The sequence below is a fragment of the Anopheles bellator genome, chromosome 1 (assembly GCF_943735745.2).
Source record: "Anopheles bellator chromosome 1, idAnoBellAS_SP24_06.2, whole genome shotgun sequence".
Classification (NCBI taxonomy): Eukaryota; Metazoa; Arthropoda; class Insecta; order Diptera; family Culicidae; genus Anopheles; species Anopheles bellator.
The window spans coordinates 32,850,100-32,877,687 of NC_071285.1; the positions used below are offsets into that span (position 1 = coordinate 32,850,100).

Consider the following 27,588-nt stretch of genomic DNA (forward strand, 5'->3'; position numbering starts at 1 on the left):
AAAAAATACGAAAGCACACACGAATGTAGTTTTTTAAATGTATTTTAATCAGCTTCTAGTGCTGGGTTGTTTGTTGATACACATAAGGTAAGTTGTGGTCATTGAATGAAATACGTCCAACATCAATGAACAATTGAATAATTGCCCTTTTCGAATATTCTTGTCTTGAACCATGGAAATGAACAAACACAGCCGATGTGGAATTGTTTCTTCGAAGTGATTGAGAGCCCACCTTTTTACTTTCCGTGTGCGTTGTCCCTTGGTTTTTTTCAAAAACATGTATTAGTTATAATCCTTTTTTTATTTGTTTTACAGGGTCAGGGAATGCGCACTGCACCGGATGACGGGTTTACGGGTCGGTGTGGGACTCTGCCGATACCGACCTGCCGACCGGGACATACCGGCTAAACCACTCACTTTGATTTTCCATCCTACTCCTGAAACTGCCGTCCGTGAAACTCGCTGCCGTGAAACTTCCGGCTTTACTTCAGAAGGTGGCACTAGGGCTGCCCCTCCTGAGAATAAAACAAACCGCTCTTTCATAACCGGTCATACAGTGCTTAAGCACACAGCGAACCACCAGTTCGCGCCTTCCCTTTGTATAAATACGGTGGGCCTATAGGCTCCGAAAAGAGTGCCGAAGCACTTAGCATCCCAGCCATCTCTTGGGATCAAGATCCAGTGATCACTACCGCTCGGTTGTTCTATGCACAGCGACCAACACTAACACCTGCACGTCGTACGTCCTGTTGTCGCTACCACTCCGTGCGTAGGCTCGCTGAGATGAAAGTCACGCACGCACTAACTCCGAGAGTTATAATTCTCGGATGAGCAAAAGCTGCACTTTGCCCTTTTGAAAAATCTATTTCTTTTGTATTACCTTATTGTTAAACATTTCAAGTATATTTGCTATAATTTTTAGTCGATATGAGCAAAACTGTTGAAGTCATTAGTCTCCTGTCCTTCAACACATTCGGGAAGGGACTGCACCTGTCGAGCAGATATACAATGACTTTACCTCAAAAGCACCTAAAACTAGGTGAAACCGTTGATTGGTTTGGGACGTCGATGATCTATCAATATGCGACCTGTTTGATTGGTAGTGGCTCCGTCCGGGGACACTCGCTTGTCTTAATGGATGTCTTGTGGAAAATGTGGAGGATTGATGAAGGTCAACGACTTGACTAGTCGTTACTAGCTATGGGCCCACCGATTCATTCCGTACGTTGCGCAGTGGATCAGCTCGTGAAAAATGAACGTGTAGACTTCCACATGCTGCAGGTGCTCACGAGGTTTGGATTCTTCTTTGATTTTGGAGAATACTACACGGGAAGGGGTTTGATCACCTGATTGCGCATGGTGTCCTGGGGCTGCGTAGTCAACGGAACACGACAGTTCTTTTTGGTAATCGACTAGTGATCGATTTTCACAATCTTCATTAGATCCATATTTCTTTCTTTAGAAACATGTGCGCTGCGAGAAAAATATGTTAATCGCTTGGTCCGGACTATATCGGACTATACCGGACTTCAATAAATATATACATTAAAACTTCCCAATCAAGTTCCTACTGGAGTTTCTGGCGTTTCTGTACCTACACACGTTTGTGGCCTTACCTTGTTCGGATGAAGCACAAGTCCTCTTCTGTTGGCCAATTCTGGGCTTTTCGGATCAATCGCTAGCTTCAAATGGTACAATTGTTGATAGTAGAGATCTGAATTGGGTGTTTGTCGGTCATTCATTGGGAAACATTTATTTTTATTTATTTGTTTATTTATTTATCTATTTATTTTTATTTACAATTCAACATTTCATTATTATTTTTATTTGCAATGCTATTTACAAAATCAGTTTTAAATAATGCAAAAATTATTAATTAAGAGCATTCAAAATTAATTTTTTTTATTGAAAGGCGATGTTTTTTCAAATGTCATGATCAATAAAAAACCTAGTAATCAAATGGTCAATATGCGCCCACATCAATATAACCATAAATGTAATCCTATATACGGATGCCCATAAAAAAGTGCAATTCATGGGCCCATATTACAAAACCGTGTAGATTCCGTATAGTGAAGCACTGGGCGCCTCCACTCAACACAGGACACGGGCACTGGCGACTCTGCGAAATGGCGTAAGCACACAGGAGTCTACCTCAGGAGAATGGTTTCCCTTTCATTAAAGCAACATGTACGGGTATAAAAGTTGCAGCGCGTTGATCGCTAGATAAAATATATTGGTGTATAAGATTCGTCTTGATTAACCTCAGATTTTGAAATTTTTTACATTAAACTCTCGTACTGCGTGCTTGTCATACATAGCATGTGGGAAGTATGCATAACCTTGCCTAAGCCATTACATATCTCACAAATATTTATCAGATGTTGAATCAAACAATAAGTTGCTGCTAGGTCTTTGCCTTTTCTATACTAAAAATAGGAAATGTGATAGACTCAATATTGATACTTTCACGTGAGGGAGTGAAGTTAGGTCGCTCATTGTACTCCGCTTGACGAAGGATCTCAGCCTGTGTTCCAGAAAGGAAATGAGTTTCTGTTGAGATTAGATGTGTGTAGAATAGAAATGAATGTAAAATGCAAGACACAGCATGCCACAGGTTGATTTAAGCAAATACATCAACAACAATGAAATTTTGTTGCTGGCCGCTGGCCCGAAACTGCGTGTAATATGTTTAGTGTCTGTTGTTGCGAGATTAATTTCATGAATTTCGTCGCAAATAAAGACATTGTGGTAAGGGTAAGTGGGACATTGTGGGTAAGTACACTAACATAACATAACATATTATAAACACGTCTCTTAAAATAAAGATGTGTTGTTAATATTATTTGAGAGATTCTGAGCTTGAAGTTTCTTTTATCTCTAAATATAATAAGGACTGTTACCATAGAGACACTACGATACTGCCAGTAAAGAAAACTGATGACTTATGAACAAATGATTCATGAACTTAGTTTCGAAAATATGTTACCTTTATTTGGTACTAACTTTTGAGCAAAACAGCAGTTAAAGAAATAAAAAATAGGGGAAAAAAGAGAAAGAGAGAGATTGTGAATTTGCTCGTGCTTTATTTTCCCGGCCACAGCTGAGCCACTAAGTTCTCTGCCGTTTTCGCTGCGTTTGTGCAGGCGTCTAGCATATCTGTTGCGCGCTCGCCAGTCGCTCGAAAGTGACTCTTTCTCGCATGTCTTTACAATCAGCAATCCATGTTTGTGTGGCACAGTCGACTTCATCGTGCGTGAGTGACTGGGCGAAACTGCTAGGCAGAGTACATACCGTAGGTTCCGCCGAGTAAGCAACAGCGCGGTAGCGTTGTGGTAGTAGTATTTGAAATGAGAAGTAGACCGATGCCAATTTCGTTGTCGATACGGCTTCTTATTGGCTACGCGAATACATTTGAGCAGTATTCTCGTAACGGTCAGTTTGGTCGGTTGTGTAAGATTGCGTCGGTCGAGCACTAATTCGAGTTGCAAGATTTCCGTCCTTCACCAATAAAACAGGAGGCCTATTGTGTTATTGTGTCATTTTATTTCTGCCTGTTTGCTTCGATATTCTTTTCCATTTGTTCTGTCTTTTCGCGAAAAAATACTGTTGACGCGTTGGCTCTTGGTTATCAGCCGGAATTGTAGTGCCCGTATGAGGTGGGAATGTTACGGCACAGTGTGTTCGGCGTGATGTGTTTCCCGCAGACCTGACACACCTCTACTGCTCTGCTTCGTATAAGGGATTGTCGAGTGAAATAGTGCGGTTCGGGTGCCCTGATTACCTTCTGAGCTGGACGGTCGCAGGTGTGACGTCAGCATTCACGCGCGCGTGGGTGCTTTGTATGTGTCAGTGTAGAGAAAAAGTAAAATGATGTGAAGAGAAGTTTCAAATGCAGCACATGCTTGCCTTGCCAGCTATTCATACCGTACAAATCTGAATACATAATCACGATGAAAATAACCGAAAGCCGATCGCAAAGCAAGGATCTCGCGAGAAGATTAGACTAGCATGTCGTCGTGAAATCGGTTAAAGGTAATCAATTTTGGTTTCTGTTTTTAAGCTTTGAACTTTATTGAAGTAGGTTTGTGCAAGTACCTAACCTCTCTAACCTCTTGCTCTAGAATTACACACTTATTTTATTTTATCTTTCGAAAGAAAACGTCGTCGCAAGTCGTAAAATCTACTACTCCAAATCACTTAATGTTTACACATCTAGATCACTGCCTCGCCAGGGCTTTTCTACGGCTGTGCCAAGAAGGTACAGGTAAAAAGCAACGCATATGTTTTCGTATCTTTCGTATTTCGTCTTTCGAATCCCTTTATCTTCTATGATTGAAAACAAAAAGGGGTGAAGGTACTGCATTTTTCTGCGTTTTCGTATCATGCGTTATTAAAACCTCACATAAGTAAACCAGACTTTGGTTTGGTTTTGGTTTTGGTTTGATTCCCATGGGACAATTCACTTTCGACGTAGTATACCGTTGCCACAACACACACTCATTTTTCCCGTAGATATCCTTTGGCGATAAGGCCCATACTAGCAACTAATGGGGTGTAAGTTTTTTCAACTAGTACAGTTGGTAAATTTAAAACCGTTTTCTTGTGTTTAAGCTAGATATTATATGTGATTATTTTCCCTGAGCACAATATTTGCTTGTCTGCATTTGTTGGACTTTATGTTATACTCAAAACTGGCACTTGAGAAATATTTGAAGGCGTTTATATAGCAGATGAGTCGTTGATTTCCTAGTCGGTACGTAACTTTTGTGTTTCTGTGAATGGGTTATAACGCAAAATCTTCGGTTCCACAGGTCCGGAGAGCGTGGAAAAGTATATGATGAGTTTTTGATAGTATTAGTTAGGATTTGAGTGCCTGCGAATAAATTGTTCACGGTTTACAGTAAACTGGTTTTGGCCAGTGTGTGTGAGCTCGCTGAATATGTTGTGCCTTCTCTTTACTGCGTCTATTTAGTTACACCTCTGATAATGACGATTATGACGTATCGTGCCGGTGATCCTCGTGTGGACGAATGAAATTTATCTTATCTTGAATGAGTGTGGTTCTTCTGGTCACTTCTTTTTTCCTTTCACTTTCGTATACCACTTCTTCGTCAGAAACACAAAACCTGGTAAGCAATGTGATTAAACAGCACAAGGAAAATTCGAGCGTTGGAAATGTCGCTTGTCGGATCATCCAAAATTTATTTGATAAAGATTCTGTATAAACCCCCAATCAGCTAATCTGACAAACATACATGGGTTATAGTGAAACACGTAGTGATTAAATGTTCATGTTAAATGGAATGTACATGAACATGTTAAACATGTTAAATTAAATTGTATATGTTCATTAAATTAAGAACGATTTTGATTTACTTATTAACTAAAATCACCACGTCATACGTCATAGAACTAACACTAAGTGGTTAATAAAGTTACTAGTAGTTCCCGGTGCGCTTCGCCACGCCTCAATTCATGCTCATTTCTCGATTATCCTGCGTTTCAGACGATCGGACTTCCTGATGACTCCTCCTCCGTTGCTCCTCTGTTCCAAATGATCGGGCTTCCCGGTGACGTATCCGATCGGGTTCCCTTCCCGCTTCTCGTTGGATAAATGTCCAAATTCGCACCAGTTGAATTTGGCTCAAATTGCTTGAAAACTATCCGAGTTTAACTGAAATGAATTTGGATTTTGTATGGGAGCCCTCTTTTGTAAAGGGGGGAAGGGTTTCAAACATTCGCCAGAACATTTCCCCACCCCCAAAACTTCCGCCTGCAGAATTTGCTCGAACACAACCCGAATTATGCTGAATTTTATCCGCCACACGGTAATTCGGACCGCAAAAACGTCATTTCGTTTGCGCTTCGTGTATAAATATAAAAACGAAATTTCAAACGTGGAATGGAGGAAATGGAGGCGATTAGAAATCGTGTTTTTGGTTCGAGAAAACAGAAATAGAAGAGAAATAAATTGATTTCTCAATATTTTTTCTGTGTTTTAGTTTTTTTTGCAGTATCAGCAAATAAGAACTTACATTATTCTATCTTTGTAAACAAAGCGCTTGCTAACAGTGTTTACGGCCGGGTTTACGCCTCGGCCGACACATAAACGTTTTGACATAAGCGCAAACAGTTTGGCATTTATCTGAAATGTCTGAAAATTTATTTGCGCATCGTGTTTATTTGCGCTTTTTTTGTATGGGAGAAAAAATATATTCAGAAATCAATTTATTTCTCTTCGATTTCTATTTTTTCGGACCAAAAACACGAATGTAAACACATTTGACATTTCGGTTTAATATTTGGAACCTGCCACACCTCCCCGACTGCTGGTTTTTTAAACCTCAAAAGAAAGCAAAGCAAAGCTTGGGGATTTTTTTAAGTGTTGCTCTCGATAGAAAAGATCCTCCTGGTATCTCCGCCCACCTTCGACACTGGTCGCTGTGGTAAGGCAGGAATGGGGCACTTCTTCTGGAGCATTAAAAAGCCTTAATCGGCTGGCCGCTATATAAGGTTTGCAAGAAAGAAATCGATTATTTTTACGATACGATGCTTTTAGTGATCGATACCTCGTGAAGTATCGATCGTTCAGTTTCAAGTTTAGGCTCCATTTAAAGCTGATACCTTACACCTAAAACAATGCTTTCACTGGTTTTTGTTTGTTCCATTCTTTTATGAGTTACAGCGTGTTAACAATGGAGGTCAACAAAGAGAAAAATTCGGTACATTTTACAGTTTTTGTCCGATAGAGGCGAAACTGCGAGCTAGGCCGCTGAAATTGTGCATGGTGTTTATGGTGCCGATACTCTAACAGATATAAACGTGCGATTTTATTTTCGTCAGCCCATTTCAGTTATTTTTTATGTTGAAGACGCACCTCGCACAGGTAGACCCGTCGTCGAAAACGTCTATAAAACCACAGAAAAAATTCAGCGAAATAATAATAATAATAATAAGTTGATCGGCGTGTTAGTAATCAGAGCATCGACCAGGAGCTAAAGATTAACTATCAAACAGTTCTAAGCAATTTGCACAAAGCTAGATTCACAAACAAGCTCGATGTTTGGGCGCCACCCTATTTACATGAAAAACATGATGGATCGAATTTCCATCTGAAAAGTTTTGATCAAACGGATCACGGATCGGATTTTCTTTAACGGATTGGTACTGGGGATGAGAAATGGGATACATACGACAATACTGTGTGAAAACGACCTAAGTGTAAGCGTGGTGAAGCAGCTCTTTCTTCTTCTTCTTCTTTGGCGCTACAACCGCTGTGCGGTCTTGGCCTGCACCAGAGACATTACATTGTTAATATTTTTGGTGCTATTCGTAACAGTTCGTTCTTAAAGGCGGGGTTGTTAGCTCCGCGCCAACCCCCATGCAAACTGTCACGCCGGTATCGGGAATCGAAACCATGGTTGGTTGAGTGACAACCGGTCTCGGGATTCGAACCCAGGCCAGCTGCGTTGATAGCGACGAGCGTTACCGACTGCTCTATCAGCGGGGGTAAGCAGCTTAACGAGTGGCCAAACCAGGACTCACGGCCGGGAAGGTTCTACTGGGTGTATGGTGGGACTTGAAAAGAATCGTTCATTGTGAGTTGCTTCCGTGTGGTTCACGCATTACAAAATTTCCTGAATGATGCAAAATTGAGATCAAGAAAGGATTGTGAAAAGGGATTGCTAGAGGTGTTCGCCAATAACGACCAAGAATTACCAATAACAACTAAAGAGGCAGGCACCTTTGAAAAGCCAACAAATTGGTGCAACAAAGTGGTGCATATTTGACGCAAATCGGACAATTGAAAGCATCTTAAATAAAATTTTGAAATACACGCCAAAATAATCGATTTTTTTAGCCTATCTTATACATAAGAAAGTTCGTTACATCCAGAAAAGGTGACTGTATGGTGCGCATTATGGGCTGGCGTCGTCATAGGACTCTATTTTTTCGGACTCTGTACCACCAATTGAAGATATGGACTTAGAGGATATGTGGTTTCAGCACGACGGGGCAACAAGCCACACAGCACATGCGGGTTTCGGTCTATCGCGCGAGGACTTTGATGGGCGTAAAATTTCGCTGTTTCGTGCTGTCAGTTGGACACCATGATCGTGCGATTTGACCTCGTTGGACTTTTTCTTGGGGGGATATGCAAAGGATCCTGTTTATGCTGACAGGCCTGCATCTTTGGATCATTTAATAAATAACATTCGCCAAGTTATGGCCAAGGTAACACCGGAAATGTGCAAAAAAAGTTATCAAAAACTATATTATCCTCTGTTATCATAGATCCCGATTGTTGCATAAAAAATTTAGTTGGCAACTTTGTTGAGGTTTGTGAAGAGGTTTGACCATGATGAAAATAATTTTCAAATAAATACCTGAAAATAATCATTTTCGAACATCATAGCATTTCTGCTACATACTGAAGAGAAATAACTTACGGTGCTCATGCTTTTGGAAGATCGCAGTGCTTTGAGTGGTACACGAAATTTAAACATACACAAACAAACATACACACTCCAAAAAGTTCGAAGAAGAGGACGAGGACTAAACGTGTCTTAATACAGAGATATGTACGATTGAAGGCCCTGGGAAAGACCCAGTAGATTGGAAAATAGGTGCCACTTGAACTGAACGATAGACACCAGAAAACCGAACCATTGAATTTGAAATTCCGCTTGCCACGTACAAAAGAAAGTCATTTCTGCATCGGATTGAGGTTAGCGATGAAAGATTGATTTATTTGCAGAATATAAAAGAGAAAGCAGTTCCTCGATTCCTACGAGGAAGTTGAAAATTGGTCTGGCTAATTCGTTTGCTTTAAAAGACGAACAATTCTTTTGGCATCCATCAATCAGCAGAGAAATGGGAGAAATGTATAGAGCTAGCAAGGGCACATATTTTGAATAACATAGATGTTTTTCATTTCAATGCAACAAAATAACCGGGTTTCGACTTTTCAAGTGGTGGCAACGTGCAGGTTTGGATAACCTAATTTCGTCAAATTGGTGCTAGAAATCTGAAACGTGACCAATGTGCGAAAACTACAAACGTTTTTGTCTATGCTTTTACCGCCTCACTGATCAGCATATGGAACTACTGAAGTTGAAACGCAATGGATAACTAGCACTGCTTTAAAACGATGTAATTTTTTACGTTAACTACAAATCATGTATGAAACTCGTTCGATTCCAAAAGAAGAATGTAAATTACTTTATATCACATGATAAAACCATACAGCTAGATCCAGTTGATGCGCTGCATACAGAGCAAATTGAATTTTTATCGGAATCACCGTCAATTCACGAAGAATGATGAATAACTGGCTACAATTTAATTTCCTGTACACTTCGCCAATGTACACAGAGGCCATTCGAACGCTGCAAGCTACTCCAGTTAATGATTATTTTGACCTGTAACGTTGCGATCTAATTCCAAACGAATTCAAAATCAATGGCCACCCAAAAAATGTAGGTGATAGCATTTATTGGGATTTTGAATGAGATTTTAATTCGGATATGACATGTTTATGTTCGATGTTTTGAAACAGTGAGTAGGATGATAGATAGTTCGTAAGATTCCAAGTACTAAGCAAAGTGAAGGGGATTTTGATAAATCTCTCTTAAATAATATAGATAACGCAAAATCTAGCGGTCGCTCAATACATGGGAGTATATGGTTTGTTCAGCGTATACTTTTCAAGGATTTCACTGTCGAGTAGAGTAGTGATGGAATTAAATTTCCGTTTTTCAACTTCCGACAGCTAACATGGCGCTCGTATGAAATTCCGTACGGTCATATGGAATCTCGCGGCCAAGCACAGTTGTGGCATCATCGTTGAGACGACTACTTAATACTTAGTGTTGTAAAGATATTATATCATTATCATGTGCCATGGTACGTCTAAAGTATGCAATGCTTGTACAGACTCTGGGAGTTATTTGTACATCGCGTCCAATATAACAAAATATGTAAGCTGGAATTGCTAACGCTTCATCTAACAAAACTACAGAAACAATTATTTAATGGGTTCAAAACAGAATGAAAGCAATCTAAGAATTTATTTAAGAAAAAAAAATCGTATTCTTATAAAAAAGATTTTATAGATTTCTTGCATGCGCGTCCCGAAAAGGCGTATTGCAATAAGCTAGACGGAACTTTAGCGAGATAGCATTTGTATCCAGGCACAGTCACGCATTGACCGAGTCAATAAAATAAATGCCGTAAATATTTTAAAGGAGATTATTTTATTTCAAATGCATATCAAATGCATATTAACACATTTTGAGAGAATGACGTCTTTACGTCTATCAAGTTAGGTGTGAAATAAAATGTACCAAATGTGAAAATGTTAAAAAAATATTCAAATAAAAAAATCGATCGATATAAAAATCGATAACTACGAATGAGAGAGCCTTTAAAGATCATGTATTGGGAACTGTGGCCAAGAAGTCTTGGGTGCGCATCGTGGAAAGACCAGATCCTGCTGATTCGACGAAGTTGAGTGTAGAGACGTGACAGAGCAACAAAACATGAAAAGCCGTAGGCTACTTAAAGGGAGAAGGACCACTTTTATGGCATCCTGTCATAAGAGATCGAAAAATGCCCCAGATATGACGTAAAAATCATTCTGCGGGACTTCAACGCCAAAGTCGATAGGGAGCCGGTGTACCGCCAATCCATCGGTCTGCACAGTTTACACAGAGAAAGTAATGATAATGGTTGCAGATTGATCAATTTAGATCAATCAATCAGATCACTACTCACAGGCGCAGTGATCCGTTGTAGTATAACTCGCCGAAGTACAAGGGGCGGGAATAACGCACAGACTCGATTGAATACGGACTCCCTGAAACAAGAACGGATGCACGACTGGTACAAACAGGCCATTTCGGAGTCGCTGCAACCACTAAATGAAGAACTACGAGCGGGAGATGGAATGCTCTAAGAACTTGCATAAGAAACTGTGCCCAAGAAGGCATTGTGCAGGCGTTGTGAAAAGATTAATTGAGTAGGACCCTTAAAGAGGTTAGAGGTCTGTTAAAACATTGCGTAAAAAGCAGTGATAGCTAGGGGTATACGTGGGCATACAACACAAACATACTGTAACTTTGGGCGCAATAACTTTGCTTCAAGTGGACCAAAGATCATGAAGTTTTGACTGGAAGTCTGGAAAGGATGTACCTTTCAAACGCAAACGCAAACCCACATTATGGTGGCACAACGAGAAATGTCCGTATTGAAAAAGTCCTGTTTACTTTGAGACAGACTGTGTATATCTACAGTCTTGTAAACTGAACGATAGACAAAGATCAAATGCAATTCAATGCACAAATGATGTTAACAAAAAGAAATATTGGACACTGAAGAATATTACACAGTGCAGTAACATTGGTTGGTGTTGAGCGATGCGATTAACATTCCAGAATGTCATTTTATTTGTATATCTATATAATTCAGGTGTTTTTTACATATCGATTTCTAATCTCTCTATTTTCTTATTTTTATTCGTAGCCTTGTTCAAATCGAAACTGATAAAGAAGAGTTGCTGAGTGCTTTATTCATCACATTCAACGTTCTTGTACGTTCATTAACGCAAGCAAGCAGGAAAACAACAAACCTATTTGTCAAAGCATCATGTGTCGGTTAGTGTGTCACGAGAATAAAGAATTGGGAAACGGTTGGTGGTTGACGTTTGCCAATCTCAAAGTCGCTAGTTAAATTCTCAGACATCAATTGCTCTGACAATGTTAATTTATATGTACAATGTAAAACCTATGTCTACGTAAATGTAAAAACACGTTGTGTTGTAAAGGATGGTCCCGCGAAATATGAAATTGGAAATTAAAAAACTCTACATGATCAAAAATAGTTCACAACCGATAAAGAACGTGAATAATTTTTTAATCGTAATTATTCATGAAAAATATCATATCTTTCGAGAAAGGTTTCATTGTTTTTGTTTTAATTCATTTCAATTATCGATGTTTGAACGCATTTGCATACAAACGACAAGTACCATTAGATTGCGAAACTAGCTAGATTTGTTCAGAAAGCTCAATAACATCAACATTCCGTTGTTGTTTCCATAATTTTGTACCTTTTTCACAATAATAGGCAGGAATTAAAACACACCTAGGAATTCGAAAATTTGATTTCTGGCTTCAAAGTTGGCAACAAAACATAATTTATCTTTGCAAACGATCAAAACGAAATACTTTCAATGCCAAACATGACTTGATGAATGAAAGATAAAATTAAACTAAATGATTAGTGACGTAGCGATAACGATAATTGATTTGTCGTTTTCTGTTTTCGATACTTCAAGCACACCGTGTAATCAGTCGGTATCGAAGCAAGTGATTTGCTAAACTATTTGTATCGCTTAGAAGGTAGCTTAACGTCTACGATTAGCAAGTCGCTTTTAGAGTGAAAAAGTGCGAGTGACTGCTAGAGTGAAATAAGACGCTGTGGTGATTTTGTTAATGCTGAATTGTTCTCATTTTAAGTTTAATGATTGCCTCTTTTTCCCTTCGTTTGGTTTCATCTTTGTTTTTCATGTGTCAGACTAATGCATTCATGATGGGCTGTTTCCAGCGATTTCGGTGGAGAGCGTTTCTCGTTGAGATCATGCCAACTGGGGCCATTTCGTGAAAACATAACTGACGTAAAAAAAATCGATAATGTATTAGTAAAATAAACTTTCTAGCGACAACTGTGGTTCAATAGGTGTTAAAAGGATCCGGGAAATATTACGGGCGCATCATTTGTTGTTATCGTTTAAGGTATTTTATTCAGTGGGTATTGATCGTGAAAAGTTGGCATCAAAATGACTGTAAAACTAGAAAGAGAAAAACTACAATGCGTTAGATCTGTTCCATGGTATCAACAGCGAGGAATCAATTCCTGATTCCTGATTTGATTCATTGATAATTTGAAATTGAACGACGTTGAGTATAGTTTTAAGATCACAACGTACATGCGGTTCATGCGGTGTAAAAGGGCAACCATGCACGACTGCAACTGAACATCAGGACGAGAAGTTCCGAGTCGTGATGGGGTGCACGCCGAGCATTCTATCGAACGATAGTAGCAATCAGCAACAGCACCGTCAGCATGAGTTACGTAAAGACAGTGGACTTTACCTCAGAAATGTGGCCACCACAAGCAGTAATGGAAGCAGTAGTAACACGAACGAATGTGCCATTGCAGCCAAGAACAAGTTAAGCGATAACATCCCCGTCAACCAGAGCATAGTGAATGCATCATCATATACGATACCGAAGAACGGTATGGAAAAGGTAAGCTAATGGGACTGGTTAGTTTTGTTAGCTATGTTTGCTATTTTTTCAAACGATCTTTGGAAATAGCTTATTTATACTTTTCTTATTGTTGGAAATATTTTTTTTGCGTAAGTGTAAGTGGATGCTTCTGAGTTATATGAGCTAAGCATCTCTTTAATATCTAAGAAAGAAATTACCTTATTTTTAAGAAATTTAAATGTAATTGAACTAAACGTAACTTGAACAAATTGAACTAATAATGCATAATACTTTTATATTTTATAATTTATATTTTGGACGCTTCGTCAACGTTCGCGAAAGTGTTTAACTGAATTTATAAAAATTTACGAAAGTCTGCCATGTCTTTGGCAACTAAAAAATAAAAAATATAGTGATCGGAATAAAAAGGCGGAGGCATACGATGCCATTTAAAAGCAATTTCCTCGACACTGTAACCTCTTCGCACGTTCTTTTTTCGCTTTTTAACCGAAAAGCACAATGGTAAGGCAAACCAACACAGTGTTGCTTCCATGGCTGATTCCAACATGTCCAACCGACAAACTGACCCTGTTTTGAAATTTGTTCACAAATTGCATGTCGAGTCTTCAAATTTCCACCCGCGGCAGTGACATTTATGACGTCTCCGGAGATGTCACTTCAAGCGATATTGCATTGCAGATCGCAGCGTTTGGACCGGCCTTAAAACTGTTTGCGCTTATGTCAAAACGTTTATGCCTCAGCAGACACGTAAAAACCGTTAGCAAACGCTTTGTTTATAAACAGGGAATAATGTAAGTTCTTATTTGCTTATTTGCTGCTTATTTCCTTAACAAAAAAACAGAAAAAAATATTCAGAAATCAATTTATTTCTCTTCGATTTCTGTTTTCTCGGACCAAAAACACGAATGTGAACACGTTTGACATTTCGGTTTTATATTTTAAACCGGCCACACGAAGCGTAAACCATCTGATGTTTTTACGCTCCGATACGCTCCTTGTAGAAGCCCAATATCGCCTTAACAAACCTTAACGACTATGCATCATGGAAGATGCCAGGTTCATTGGCATTTCCTCGACGGCATAGGTACTTTTTCCGCGCTTGCCCGGTTATCGGATGTTGACAGTTTGCTGTGATTTGTTCTAGAAGGTTTTTTTGTTAATCAAATAAGCAACAAATAAACAAATAAGAACTTACGTTATCCACTGTTTGTAAACAAAGCGTTTGTTAACGGTTTTTACGTGTCCGCATAAACGTTTTGACATAAGCGCAAACAGTTTGGCATTTATCTGAAATATCAGATCGATTATATTATTATTATTATTATATTATTATCAGATAGACAATATTACGTTTAGCTGTCATTTTAATAACTTTTTCATTTATACCATTTAGACCATGATATGCCACGTTTTATAGTGACTTCGCGGGAACGTGGTCGAAGTATGAAAAGTGTCCTATGTCCGTCTCCGGTTCTAAGCTAACTAGCCAAATATAACACGACTTTTTTATATATTATACATAGATACTTTATTGTGAGTGAAGTTATAGTATGTGAGTGAAGCTTAGGAGACTTATTGGTCTGATTGGAGACTTATCGAACGTATAATTTTGAAATTCGTGGAATAAAAGGTCGCGTAACGAGATTTATGAAGATCCGCTGAGCATGCGATTAGAACCGCAAATAGAATTATGGGGCTTAAGCCATGTTGGTATTAATTTTTTAAAGACGAATCAACTTTTAAATTTCTTTTCTACTTACAGGAATGTGCGAAAAAAGATTCTATCGTGTCCATTACCGCTAGTGGGCATATCGCAAGCTTTCCAATCGTTTCCGCCACTGTTCGACGACCTACCGCTGGAAGTAAGTATAGCTTGAAACTCTACATTCGGGGTAGTTTAATTTCTATATCGACTTTGTTCGTGAACTATAGCTATTGTAACAGTTAGTCCACATTGGAAGTAATAATAATAAGTAATTGTATCCACAAGATTGTACCGAATCGAATGGCCCCCGCTGATAGAGCAGTCGTTCATGCTCGTCACTATCATGCAGCTGGGTCTGGGTTCGAATCGCGGAACCGGTTTTCACGCAGCCGGCCATGGTTTCCATTCCCGATACCGGCGTGACAGTTGGCGTGGGGGTTGGCACGGGACCAACAACACCGCTCTTAAAACCGATCTGTTACAAAGAGATTAACATTAACATTGAGATTAACATTGTCTGTGGTGCAAGCTAAGACAGCTCAGCGGTTGTTGCTCAAATAATAATAGAACGAAAGATGACCAGATTTGCGAGGGTTGTTTTAATTTGATCTTTTCACGGATTGGTTGCCGTTTTGACCACAGCTCTTAGGAATGAAATACACAGTAATTGGCACAATTTTTGTAATAGATTTTTCTTTTGCCTCAATATAGGTCTCAGTTTCAGCAATAATCTCTTCATTCGAGCAACATTCTTTACCTATGAGTAGATTTGCTCATGCAGTCTGTGAATAGCCAGTAATAGCTGGGAGCCACATCTGGCGAATACAACGAATGTGGGAACAATTCGAATTATTACTTCGCACATAACTTGCAGGTAATACTCTTTATTGATCGTTCTATCCTGTGGCAACAACTCATGATGCACCACGCCCCTGCAATCGAAGAAAAATCCTCGTGGTTCACATCTTCTCGGCCCTCAGAGAACATTTTGAACCACCGATAAACGCTGCTTTAGGCCAAAATGGATTCACCATAAGCCACAGTCAACATTTGCAATGCAGCCGCGCTTTTAACTTTGTTTTTCACAGAAAATTTGATACAGATTCTTTGCAATCCATTTTGGCAAAAATCGCAGATGAGTCAAAACACTTCCAAGCAAAGCAGCTGTTCAAAATTGACTGATCCTTCAAAATGGATGAACTTGTCAACATAAGTGAGTGGCATGAGTATCAACCACAAAAGGATCGAAAATCGAATGCACGTAATACTTTTTATTGTTGGTTCTGATAGAACGGATAACTCACAAACTTACGAGTAGACAATAAATAATTGTTAACAGCTTTTCCTGACAAATCACTATCGTATCGTGTAGCCTAAGTAATCGTGTTCGTTGTGTGAAGTAAAGCGGTCGTACTTAGCACGTCCGTTGCTGCCTCGAAAAGTTTGAACTGCAATCACTTCACTAAGAAGGATAATGTTAAGGATCTTTAATTATTGACGATGGGCGATGATCAATAGCATTCCTGCTGGCCCTCCATTCTTATCGTATAGACCAACGCCGGGTGTGGTGGGTGGGGATTCCAAGAGGTTCATCTGCATGGGGAACAACGAAAACAACGGATCTTCAATATATTCGAAATATAAAGCAGAACAAAGTAAATAGTATTATGGAAAGGTGCAATGCTAAACAGAACAAATAAAAGTTAAAAGAGAGACAGAAAAATAATAAACGTCAGAATATTATGAAGGATAACAGATAAAAATCATTGTTATAGCAGTATCCAACATCGATATATTATTGTGCTTGTTGGTTTGCGATCGAATCAAGCTCGATAGTATCAGTAGTGTTTTTTCTTTTCTTTTGTATTATAGAGACTTTGAGCTGCAATCGCCTAACATTCGGCTATTTCTAATTCTAATTTTATTTCTAATACCAGTTGCCAATCAGAGTACCAGGGCGTTTCAAACCCTGGTCTTTCCGAGAGACGTAAACTGGTATGGGGTTTTGAAGTAACAAGAGCCCCGACTCTGAGGGAGTTTGCAACTCGGGCTAGGGCAACGTCGTCTAGGGCTCCCAAAAAAATGACTCTATTCTGACAAAAAGTGACTCTTGCATGCGTTTTATATTCCTTTGGGGTAAAGGCTCTGAGAGAGTCTTATGCCCCAGAGGAGAAAATTATATCGCTACTTCCCCGGCGTCAGCAGTGCTCCCAGTCGTTCGCACCACCGTAGCTAAAAGATCGTAGATTCCTCCATTTGCGTGCTGCCTTGATGCTTGTAGCTGTATGTAGATCCTTGTTGCTTCCGTAAAAACAGCCAGCCATCCGTAGCAGCGGCGGGTCGAACAAACCCGACGGACGATCTAAATTAAGGAGGTAAAACTTGATGGCACGCACGAATGCCAAACAAAGGAACCGAAACGACCACCAGAAAACCACCTAAAACAGGGCGTCAAGAGACTCGTTGTCACACGCAAAACACATGAGTCCCTATTTTTCTATGCCGGTCCCTAATCAAGTTCCAAAAATTCAATATTTCTTCTTTCAGGCGCCACATTTCACTAGCTTATCTCAAAATTGTTCCGAAAATGACGCACTTGCAATCTATGAGAGGTTTTTGAAAACTTCCCTCTCGTAGGTTTCTAATTAATGACGCCACTTTACAATAGTTCTAAAAAAATAACACACTTCTCACACATTCACTCAGGTTTTTTTGCTTTAAAAAAACCTCAAACTGTTCGTTCTTTACTTTTCCTTAAGCACTTCAGCCGCGAGATATTCCATCAGCGAGGCAAAATAGACCGGAGCTCCGGTGCCGACGCGCTCGGCTTGACCGGTTATAAGTAGTGTGATTTGTATGACATGAACTGAATTGTGCAAAGTTTGCCCAGAAAATGATAAAATTTGAAATGACGGAAATTCAGAACTGACGTAATTTGATTAGCGATGATTATAGAAACTATAACAGCAAGGGTACTTCTTTTTGTAACCTATTAGGTTGGGGAAAAAGAAATCGACATTTTTTGCGTGAATTTCTAAACTTTTTTAAATATATTTCCAACGGTCCAATTTACGTCAAATATGTATCGTTTTGTTGGAAAATTTGTTGTCTTTTCAAATGTAGGTTCACAGTACCTTCCTTGTAGAATTCTTGGTCGTTATTGGCGAAAACTCTAGCAATCCATTCTTACAATCCTTTTTTGATCTCAGTTTTTCATCACTCAGGAAATTTTGTAATGTAAGTAAAAGGTGTCAATCGCTTGGTGCAAGGTCCGGACTATACGGTGGATGCATTAAAAGTTCCCAACCAAGCTGCTGGACTTTCTAGCGAGTTACTAAAGTCGTGCGTTACATTTGGTTGTCCTGGCGGAACACAAAACCTCTTCCGCTGACCGATTCTGGTCGTTTCTGTTTAATCGGTAGCTTCGAACGGTGCAGTTATTGACAGTTAAGATCTGAATTTAGTGTTTGGATACACGAAAGCAACTCATAATAAACTATTCCCTTCAAGTCGCATCCAAATACTCAGTAGGACCTTCCTGTCCGTGAGTCCTGGTTTGGCCACCGGTTAAGATGCTTCACCACGCTTAGACCAAGACCGATTTCGCACAGTATTGTCGTATGTATCCCATTTCTCATCCCCAGTAGGCATCCATTTAAGATATGGGTCGATTTCATTCCGTTTGGTTAAAACTTCGCAGATGGTAATTTCAGTCATCATGTTTTTTGGTGTAAATAGGGTGGCGTCCAAACATCGAGCTTCTTTGTGAATGCAGCTTTGTGCAAATGGCTTTAAGCTGTTTGATGATTGATCTTTAGCTCCAGGCCTAAGCTCTGATTGCTAACATGCCGATCAACTTTGATTATTTCTGTATTTTATCGACATTTTCGTTCACGTGTCTGTCTGTGCGAGGTGCATCTTTGACAAAAATAACTGAAACGGGTCGACCAACCATAATTTCACCTAGCCAGCTGTTACCGGGGGGCTACATGAAGCGTGAAAACTAGCGTAAAATTAATTTGTAATGTCAAATCGTTTATGCTTCGTGTGAACAGCAAATAAGAACTTAAATTATCCTCTGCTTGTAAGTAAAGCGTATGCAAAAAGTATGTCGAAACGTAATGTCAAAAACACTACGTTACGCCTCATGTAGCCCCCCAGTTAGAGTATCGGCACCATAAACACCACGCAAAATTTGAGCGGCCTAGCTTGAATTTTGGACTTTTTTAAAGAGAAACTGTAAAATGTACCAATTTTTTTTCTTAGTTGACCTCCATTGTTTACACCCTGTAAATCACAAACGAATGAAACAAAAAATAAACAGTGAAAGCATCTTTTTAGGTGTAAAGTATCCGCTTTAAATTTAAATCTTTGCGATCGATACTTCGCGAGGTATCGATCGCAAAAGGCATCTATCACGAAAAACGCTTATTACTTTTTCTCCAACCTAATAATACGTAGTTTTTGTAACCTGCAGTTGTCGTTTTAGGTTTCTGTTTAGCCACTTCTGGTCACTGTTTAATTTACTCGTAACTTAATTGCCACACGTTTGCACCAACCAGACAAACCAGTATGTTTCGTGCAAACGCAATCGAAAAAGAGTAGGAGAGAAAAAGAGAGAATGTAATGGAGTAGATCATGATGAAGGAGAAAGAAAAGGAACAAGGTAATGATAATGAATAGTGGAAATAAAAACATTCGCATGTTACGTGTGTACGTGCTCACTATGAAGGTCGTATATTATACGATTTTTCATAGGGTTTGTGCAAAGACATTGGAACTACACGTACTCTACAGAAAGACGAGTCGATAATAAAGCCGTGGATCCGAGTTTCGTTAAAAAGCGAATAGGAAAACCACCCTTCCCCATACGAACGGTACGATGGTAATCCTGCCCTCCCAGTAACTGACCCAGTGTTTAACATATTGTGATGTTGCACTTGAGGTAATGTTGTGATGTTTGTACTTAGTTCTTTTAAAGGAGGTTGCAGACCACAGCTGGGTAATAATTCGTCTTTCTACAGATTAGCTACAGTATCCTTGTCTTTAGCTTTGCGGCAGCACCCCTCAAAAGAGATTTTTTTTTTATTTTTAATTCATTACCTAGCGCTTTCACGTCATTGCAGGGTTCCTCGGGCGAGTAGCGTGTTCACGGGCATTCTTTGACATTCTTTGCCTTTGCACGTTTATCATGCAGCGTGTTTTGTCGTCCAAGGTCCACGCGTACTCGTTTTAGTTGCATATGGTTGATGGTTTAATTCATGGAGCTACGATGCCGCTCGAGTGTTGCTCGAGAGTGCTGATCAGTTTTGTGCAATTATAACACCCGTGTAAGAGATGAATGGCAACTATTGCAGATCAATATCTCTATAATCACAACTAACATAGCATATAAAACCCGTGTAACGCGCTCGTATGCAGTTCGGTACTCCGTAGTTATTATATTATCAGTATTTAGTACTCAAAATCTCTCAAATGATAATAACAACACCAACATCAGTAGTGAATGTGTCAGCACCTTCGTATTATCGATGAAAAAGTTGATATGTGGAAAGTTCGCCTTCCGCAGCGACAACGACAGTGCATAAACCGGAGATACCTGAACATACCCGTAGTATAACACATCGTTCAAAAAGTCCCGGAACTAATTATAAAAACAACATTGTATCAGCAAAATTCTTTATTATTCATCAAGATAATCTCCTTCAAGTGTAATACAATCATTCCAACGCTTCTCTAACTTTTCAATGCCATGTTTGTAGAACGATTTGTTTTTTGACCCAACATGAGCCTCAGTAGCAGCGATCACCAGCTTATTGGAGCCAAATCTTTTTCCCTGGAGCATCTTTTTGAGATCCGCAAAGAGCCAGTAATCACTGGGGCCAGATCTGGCGAGTACGGAGGATGAGGAAGCAGTTGGAAGCCTAATTCGTTGAATTTGGTCATCATTTCGATGTGTGATCGTTTTTTTCCATTGTGGGCAAACGCGGTAGCCATTTGAAGAAAACCTTTATCATAGCCAATTTTTGGTGCAAAATAGTAAATACATTACCAGTTGATATGTTCAACATCTTAGCTATCTCGCGCACTTTCATTTTGCGTTCACTCATCTCGATTTTCAATACTTTCTTGCTGTTTTCGGAAGTTACTGCCTCATTTTGCCGACCCGAACGTTCCGCATCAATTGTATCAACACGACCTTTTTTCAAGTCTGCCTACTACCGACAAATGGTTGTTTTCGACGGAATGGAGTCCGGATAACGTTTTTTAAGCCATTGCTGAGCTTGAACAGTGCTTTTTCCTATTAGAAAACAATGTTTTATCAACACACGAAACTCGTTTTGGTCCATTTTTTTCACGATTGCAAAAGTAGCGTCACTTTAACCACTATAACTTTCTTGGTTATGTTTCGAATTAAGTCAAATTTTGACACACCTCATCTGAAGGTTGGTACTTCTGAACCTTGGTAAATAAATTGCATTATTAGCCCCATTTCTATGCTAGTCTCGGGACTTTTTGAACGATGTGTTATAACATTTGTTCGTTGTTATAGATGCAGCGATCCGGAGCTTTTAGTGTACTTTTGCGATTATCTTAGGTGTTACTCACAACTGATCCAAATGATAAGTGTCGTTCAACTGATAGAGCGCCAGACTGTCGCTTATGGCGTTCGCCTTTGCCGTTGGAGGTGTAATTTCGAATTCATTTCCAAGAGCGTGGCTATGTGATTAATTTTTAAATTATGAAAGATATGTTGACATATATATATATTGAAAAGCACATTGACGAAAAGAGATGAATGTCGCTACTGACACACAGGTATATAGTTCCGACAACCTTCGATTTTAAGGCATCCTCAAACTGTTGACACTTAAAAATTGTGGTACAATGAGAGAATGAGAGAGAAAAAGGAAGATAGAGAGTGAGAGCAACAGAAATAGACATGAGAAGAGAAAGAGAGAGAAAACATGTACGGGAAAAATCAAACGACAGTGATAACAGAGAGATTGGGACAACAGAAACATCTATCGGCCATTGGGAGGACTACGTGTGTTTCTGAATTCAATACAGAGGGGTTGCTGGTTACTCTTAAACAGTGAAGAATGACTAATAATCAGTGATAATTACTAATACTGCTGATTGAGGTGGTGCCGCTGATCTACACATGGCAGATATGCAGCACGATTTGAATACTATGGTCTAGTTAACCGGGGTAATACCATGATGTCTGCAAATGAAATTGATTTGTCTGGTCATAAGCTTTTTGAGGCAGTGCCTGTCAATCGAGTAATAACTCCGCATGATTTGGAAAAGGAAAAAGAATACCAGGACAGCACCACTGAAGAAAAAGGGCCACTTACATTGCTTGATGGTACGTTTATTCACACAGGGCGACTGAGCCAATTTAATTTTATATCCAGAATCTTTGATTCTAGCAGTTCGAAACATTTACTATGACCATTCTCAGCTCAGTTTACAACCTGCCTCTCGAAAGACATTGATTTTACTTAATTGATGTCGATTTTATCTTACTTTGATCCAAAAACAATTATTAGGCTTCCTATTTAGGCAATTATTAGGATGTTAGCCCCGCGCCAACCCCCTGTCATGCCGGTATCGGGAATCGAACCCATGGCCGGCTACGTGACAACTCTATCCATCCACAAACTTTCCCAAATTAATTCATACATACATATTTTCGCCAAACCCGAAATATATTTTATATATACATAATATTTTCGGTTTGCGGAAAACATTGTCAAGAAATGTTGTTTTTTTGGCGTTACAATTTTTTTCAGATCGTATCTAGCAATAAATGTGAAGTAGTGTTTTCTTCTGCACTATGTCCACGGCTTTCCTGCTGTTTTAGTTTTACTTACTTTAACTTACCGTTAAAATAAAGGAACTTGTTTTTCTTCTTTTTCTTCTTTTTGTAGGTAAGTTGCGTAATCTTATTTCGTTCTGCAGTAAGTATGTTTTTTACTTTTATTTCATACTAAAACATTATTGATCAAAACTGAACTGAACATACTGAACAATTTAGCATATATAAGTAAGGTTTATTTCCATCTAGAAACATCCGTGATATTAAACGTACATTTCCAAAATTTGGTAAATAATGTTTTACTTAAGAAGAAAACTTTCTGTTACCTAGGCGTTTACTCGCTGATTATCATGTGATCTAAGGCGGCGAGCAAAGATTTTATGCAAATATTTTGCAACCGAGTATTATCTTTTTACATAAGCACCTTTTTACTTTATCGCCCTTTGAATGTAAGACATTATACATAAAACATTATTGGTTGAAGGATCTCTTTATTCGTCGTATGATCGAAAATTCGAACACAAGCATTATCATATACATATACATCAAATATCAAATATGTTTTCATTTACGTGTGTTTGACTTAGTGGAGTAAAACAATATATTTTTGTATTTCTTTCAATACCATTTTTCCATTTACCTATTTTACAACTACTTTGGTAAACGCTTATCAGACGTGATCTGTTGAGCTGGTTTTCTGCTTATATCAAGTTTTTTTAATTTAATATGTTCATTATAAATACCACTAATAACCACGAGTTACAATATCAAAATCTGCTCGTTCAACATACCTCAGCGCAGCATTATTATTATTTTGTAAAATTAAACTCCAACATTCGCGCTAGAATTGTTTGCTTTGCAATTTGATGGTTGCATCGAAAGATTCTTTCGGGAAACGGTCGCTGTCGGCAGTTCTATATATACGCACAGTTCCACACTTATGACTGTGAGTTCGCATTTCGTGAAACACGACGAAAACACACTGACAAGTCATTTACGCGCGGTTGACATTTCATACTTTTCCGTCGTGTCGATTTAGTTCCAAAATTTGCGTTCAATATAACAGAGCCATCCATGAATAAAATCGTATTACACGAACGCATACACGAATAGTAGAAAGGATTAAAAGGGAACACGGTTACTATTGCCCTTTTTACTATATTTTTTAATTGTTTGTATCACAGTATTTTTCACAACGGAAAAAATCAAATATCTTGCAGTGATTGAATTTTTATGTTTGAAAGGTTTAAAAGGTTTTGCAAAGGAAATTTATGAAGGGATGTTGAAAGTGTGTAAGGACTCTGCACCTTCAATTAGTACATTAAATGGCGGGTTTAAGAGTTTAAACGTGGTCGTACAACCCTTGAAGCAATCCACGTCAAAAACGCCGAAAAACAGACACAACACCTGCAATCCTAGAAAAAAACAGAGGATATCGTATTAGAAAATCGTTGAATGACTGAAAAAGATTTAGTAGAAGCCCGACGCATCTCATTGAGCAGTATAACCAATATTTTAATAATATAATATTGACTGAACTATTGGGATTCAGAAAGCTGTGTGCCAAATGGGTGCCGCATTCGCCAAAAATGGAACAATGTACTCGGTACCAGGAGCATTTTGAAAATGGCAAAAGTCCATAAATTTTTGGTGTATCCACCATAATCACACGATCCCTCCCATACAAACGTAACATAAAATTCCGCATAATTCGGAATGTTTTCGAGCAAATCGAACCAAATTCTGCAGACGGGAGTTTTGGGGGTGGGGAAATATTCTGGTGAATCTTTGAAACCCCTCCCCTTTTTACAAATGGGGTCTCCCAATGGATACAAAATGTGGGTAAATTTCAGTTAAATTCGGATAGTTTTCAAGCTATTTGAGCCAAATTCAGCTTATGCGAGTTTTGACATTTATCCAACGGGAAGAGGGAAAGGAAGCCGATTATTTGGAACAAAGAAGCAACGGGAAGCATAAAAGGAAGCCGATCGTGTACGTCATCAGGAATCGCGATTGTCTGAAAATAAGGAGTAACGTGGAATGAAAAGGGAAACCGATCGGATACGTCACGGGAGGCTGGTCGTCCGAAAAATGGAAGCCGATCGGATACGTCATCAGGAATTCGGATCCTCGGATACGCAGGATAATCGAGAAATGAGGATGAATTGAGGCGTGGCGAAGCGCGCCGGGAACTGCTAAAGCATGGTTCACTTAGAATTGGGAAAAGTTGTATGTTTGTTAGCAGCGCCTCTGGTGGTCGGATTTCAAATGTTTTGATAGTCGCGTCTGAGGTAAATATTTGACTTTCAGTGCTGAAGGTTTCATCTTCGTACGCGGAGTTTATAGAAAGTTATGCTTAATGGAACTCAAAAAAAGAAAAATAATTCTACACACTCAGGTCAGAACTCCACGTGGTCCACTTTAAACATCTCAAAAACACAAAAATTCGCCAAATCAACTGTATATGCTGTTCTTTACCGTTTCTGGAAAACCAATACCTTAGATCGAAAGATTTGGAGTAGACGTCGTAGTGGAACATAGGAACGGCAGCTGACCTGGAAGGTTCTGAGATCAATCGAGGCAAATCCTGTATTTTCGGTTGGGGCTATTGCAAAAAAAATGGTGCCACCAGAAGTACTGTTCAGAGAGCCTGTCTACGAAAAAGCTACTGTTTTTTTCTTTCATGTAAGCATCCAAATAGGACACTTAAGTAAACCCTAGTCGTTAAAACACGCTAGAAAGTTGTACGAGAAGTGTTTGAATAACTAATGATCTGCAAGGAAGTTGCACCTTTGGACGGAAAACCAAGGTTTTCATCACATTCTCGTCAATGAACTCAACGCTGTACAAGGAAGAGTGCCCCAAAAAGCAAGTTCTATTATTTATTAAGTCACACAAAGGTCCGGTTAAGTTTTGGCCTGCTTTGGAAAGCTGCCACTACAGCAGGGATGTAGTTCTGTGGTACTTTTAAAATACGGTGGATTTCATCGCAAAGGATATCAACGCACCAAATTGCCATAAACTCCGCCCAATCGAAAATTATTGGGCAATAATCAATAGGAAGTTGAAGAGGGCTGAAAAGGTGATGCGGAATGCTGCAGAGATGGCGAAAAATTGGAAAAAATAGTAGCTGAGGTGGACCAGAAGATTGTGCAGAAAATAATGGCACGCATTACACAGAAATTTTGCGATTTCTTCCGACGATCAACCAAATAAATTTATGATTTTTTTCTCTTAAAGTACAATAAAATACCTTCATTTTGACATCATTGGCATGTTTGCTAAGTCAAACCAACCCCGGGATAGAGCTAATTCAATTGTTCCCGATTCTAACTGGGCCATGCTTTGATCTATATATATAAAAATGGATGTTTGTCTCTCTGTCTGTTTTGACATGTATCCAACGGGAAGTGGGAAAGGAAGCCGATTGTGTACGTCATCGGGAATCACGATTGTCTGAAAAGGATGAGTAACGGAAAATGAAAAGGGAAGCCGATCTGACGTCATCTGGAAGTCCGATCCTCTGAAACGCCGGATAGTCGAGAAATGAGAATGGATTGAGGCGTATTGAAGCTCTCCGGGACCTGCTAGTACTGAATAATAAAGTGTATTTCATATCATAAAAATGTGTTTTTCTTATCGATCATACGAACTTTTTGATCAGCCTAGTAAAAATCAGTGTTAAGCCCGGTCCAGACGCTACGATAATCGTTGCTCAGACACATCGTAGCGATGCATCGTTGCGTGTGGACAGCGAAATTGCTCTAATTTATGCCACTTTTGAATAATCGACGCAGATCTAGAAAATCTGAGAAACGAGCATCAATGTCCAATCTCCATACAAGTGTGCTGATGGTGGACAGACATTTGTGCGTGTGTACACTGTTTTTTTATTGGTTTATTTTAAAGTTTATTAAAATAAAAGTAAAAAATAAAAAATCCGACCGCAAATACTTTTAGCGAACGCTTTGTTTACAAACAGTGGATAATGTAAGTTCTTATTTGCTGGTGCAACATAAAAATCTAATTTTTGTTTTCTCGGATCAAAAACACGAATGTAAACACGTTTGACATTTCGTTTTTATATTTTGCTGCCACACGAAGCGCAAACGAAATGACGTTTTTGCGGTCCGATTTGCGCTTGGTGTGGTCCCGCAGATAGACTGCCATGTGTCTGCCAAGCTAAAGATCACAAGCGCGTAGTCAGCGTGTTATCAGAAGCGGGAGATCATGGGTTGGAGGAGAATCGTGGGTGTCGAGGACAGCAGAGCGCGTACGTCGACTATTCGGCGTCTCCATTTCAGAGCGCCATTTTTCACCAATGGTTAGCTCTGTCAGAGTAACTGCATCGGCTAAGAGGTGCTTCCAAACAGTCGATTTACATTTGGGCCACATGTGGAACATGTGGATGTGGATGTCCACGAGCCCGCGAGTTTTAGGTGAGCGTCCAAGTGTTCGTTATCACCGCCACTCTCACTCTCAGCTGTATCTGCTAAGTATCGTTTTGCTCCACCGTTTTGCCCAACCCAGTTGGTGGTTAACGAGTGCAGCATGTTGACTCAGGGAAGGGTTTACCTTTACTTCGCAGTGCTCTCCATATGCTGTGCGCATATTCACAGCACGCGGACTAACCACGTAACAATACACTCAAACCAAGAAGGGCAGAAACATCGCCAACTCTTCTACGTTCCTATCCACCTGGGACCGTTCATTGTGATTTCAGATAGTCTCTCCCGCTCTTCTTATCTTTTGCTCTCAACGAT

At 39.3% G+C, this 27,588-nt stretch overlaps 1 protein-coding gene across 4 annotated transcripts in view; it reads left to right on the forward strand.

Moving 5' to 3' along the window:
- The first annotated feature begins 3,655 nt into the window (after positions 1-3,655).
- Positions 3,656-27,588, forward strand: part of LOC131206065 (high affinity cAMP-specific and IBMX-insensitive 3',5'-cyclic phosphodiesterase 8) — a 73,340-nt gene continuing 49,407 nt past the window's right edge. For 2 of the 4 annotated variants that reach the window (XM_058198446.1, XM_058198447.1), the window contains exons 1-3: positions 13,036-13,313; positions 15,058-15,157; positions 22,938-22,971. In XM_058198446.1, coding sequence (XP_058054429.1) covers positions 13,068-13,313; positions 15,058-15,157; positions 22,938-22,971 — 380 coding nt within the window. In that variant the 5' untranslated portion in view covers positions 13,036-13,067. Of the gene's footprint in view, positions 4,036-11,526; positions 11,658-13,035; positions 13,314-15,057; positions 15,158-22,937; positions 22,972-27,588 lie in introns of those variants that run through there. The other 2 variants (XM_058198449.1, XM_058198448.1) reach the window with 2 other exon arrangements.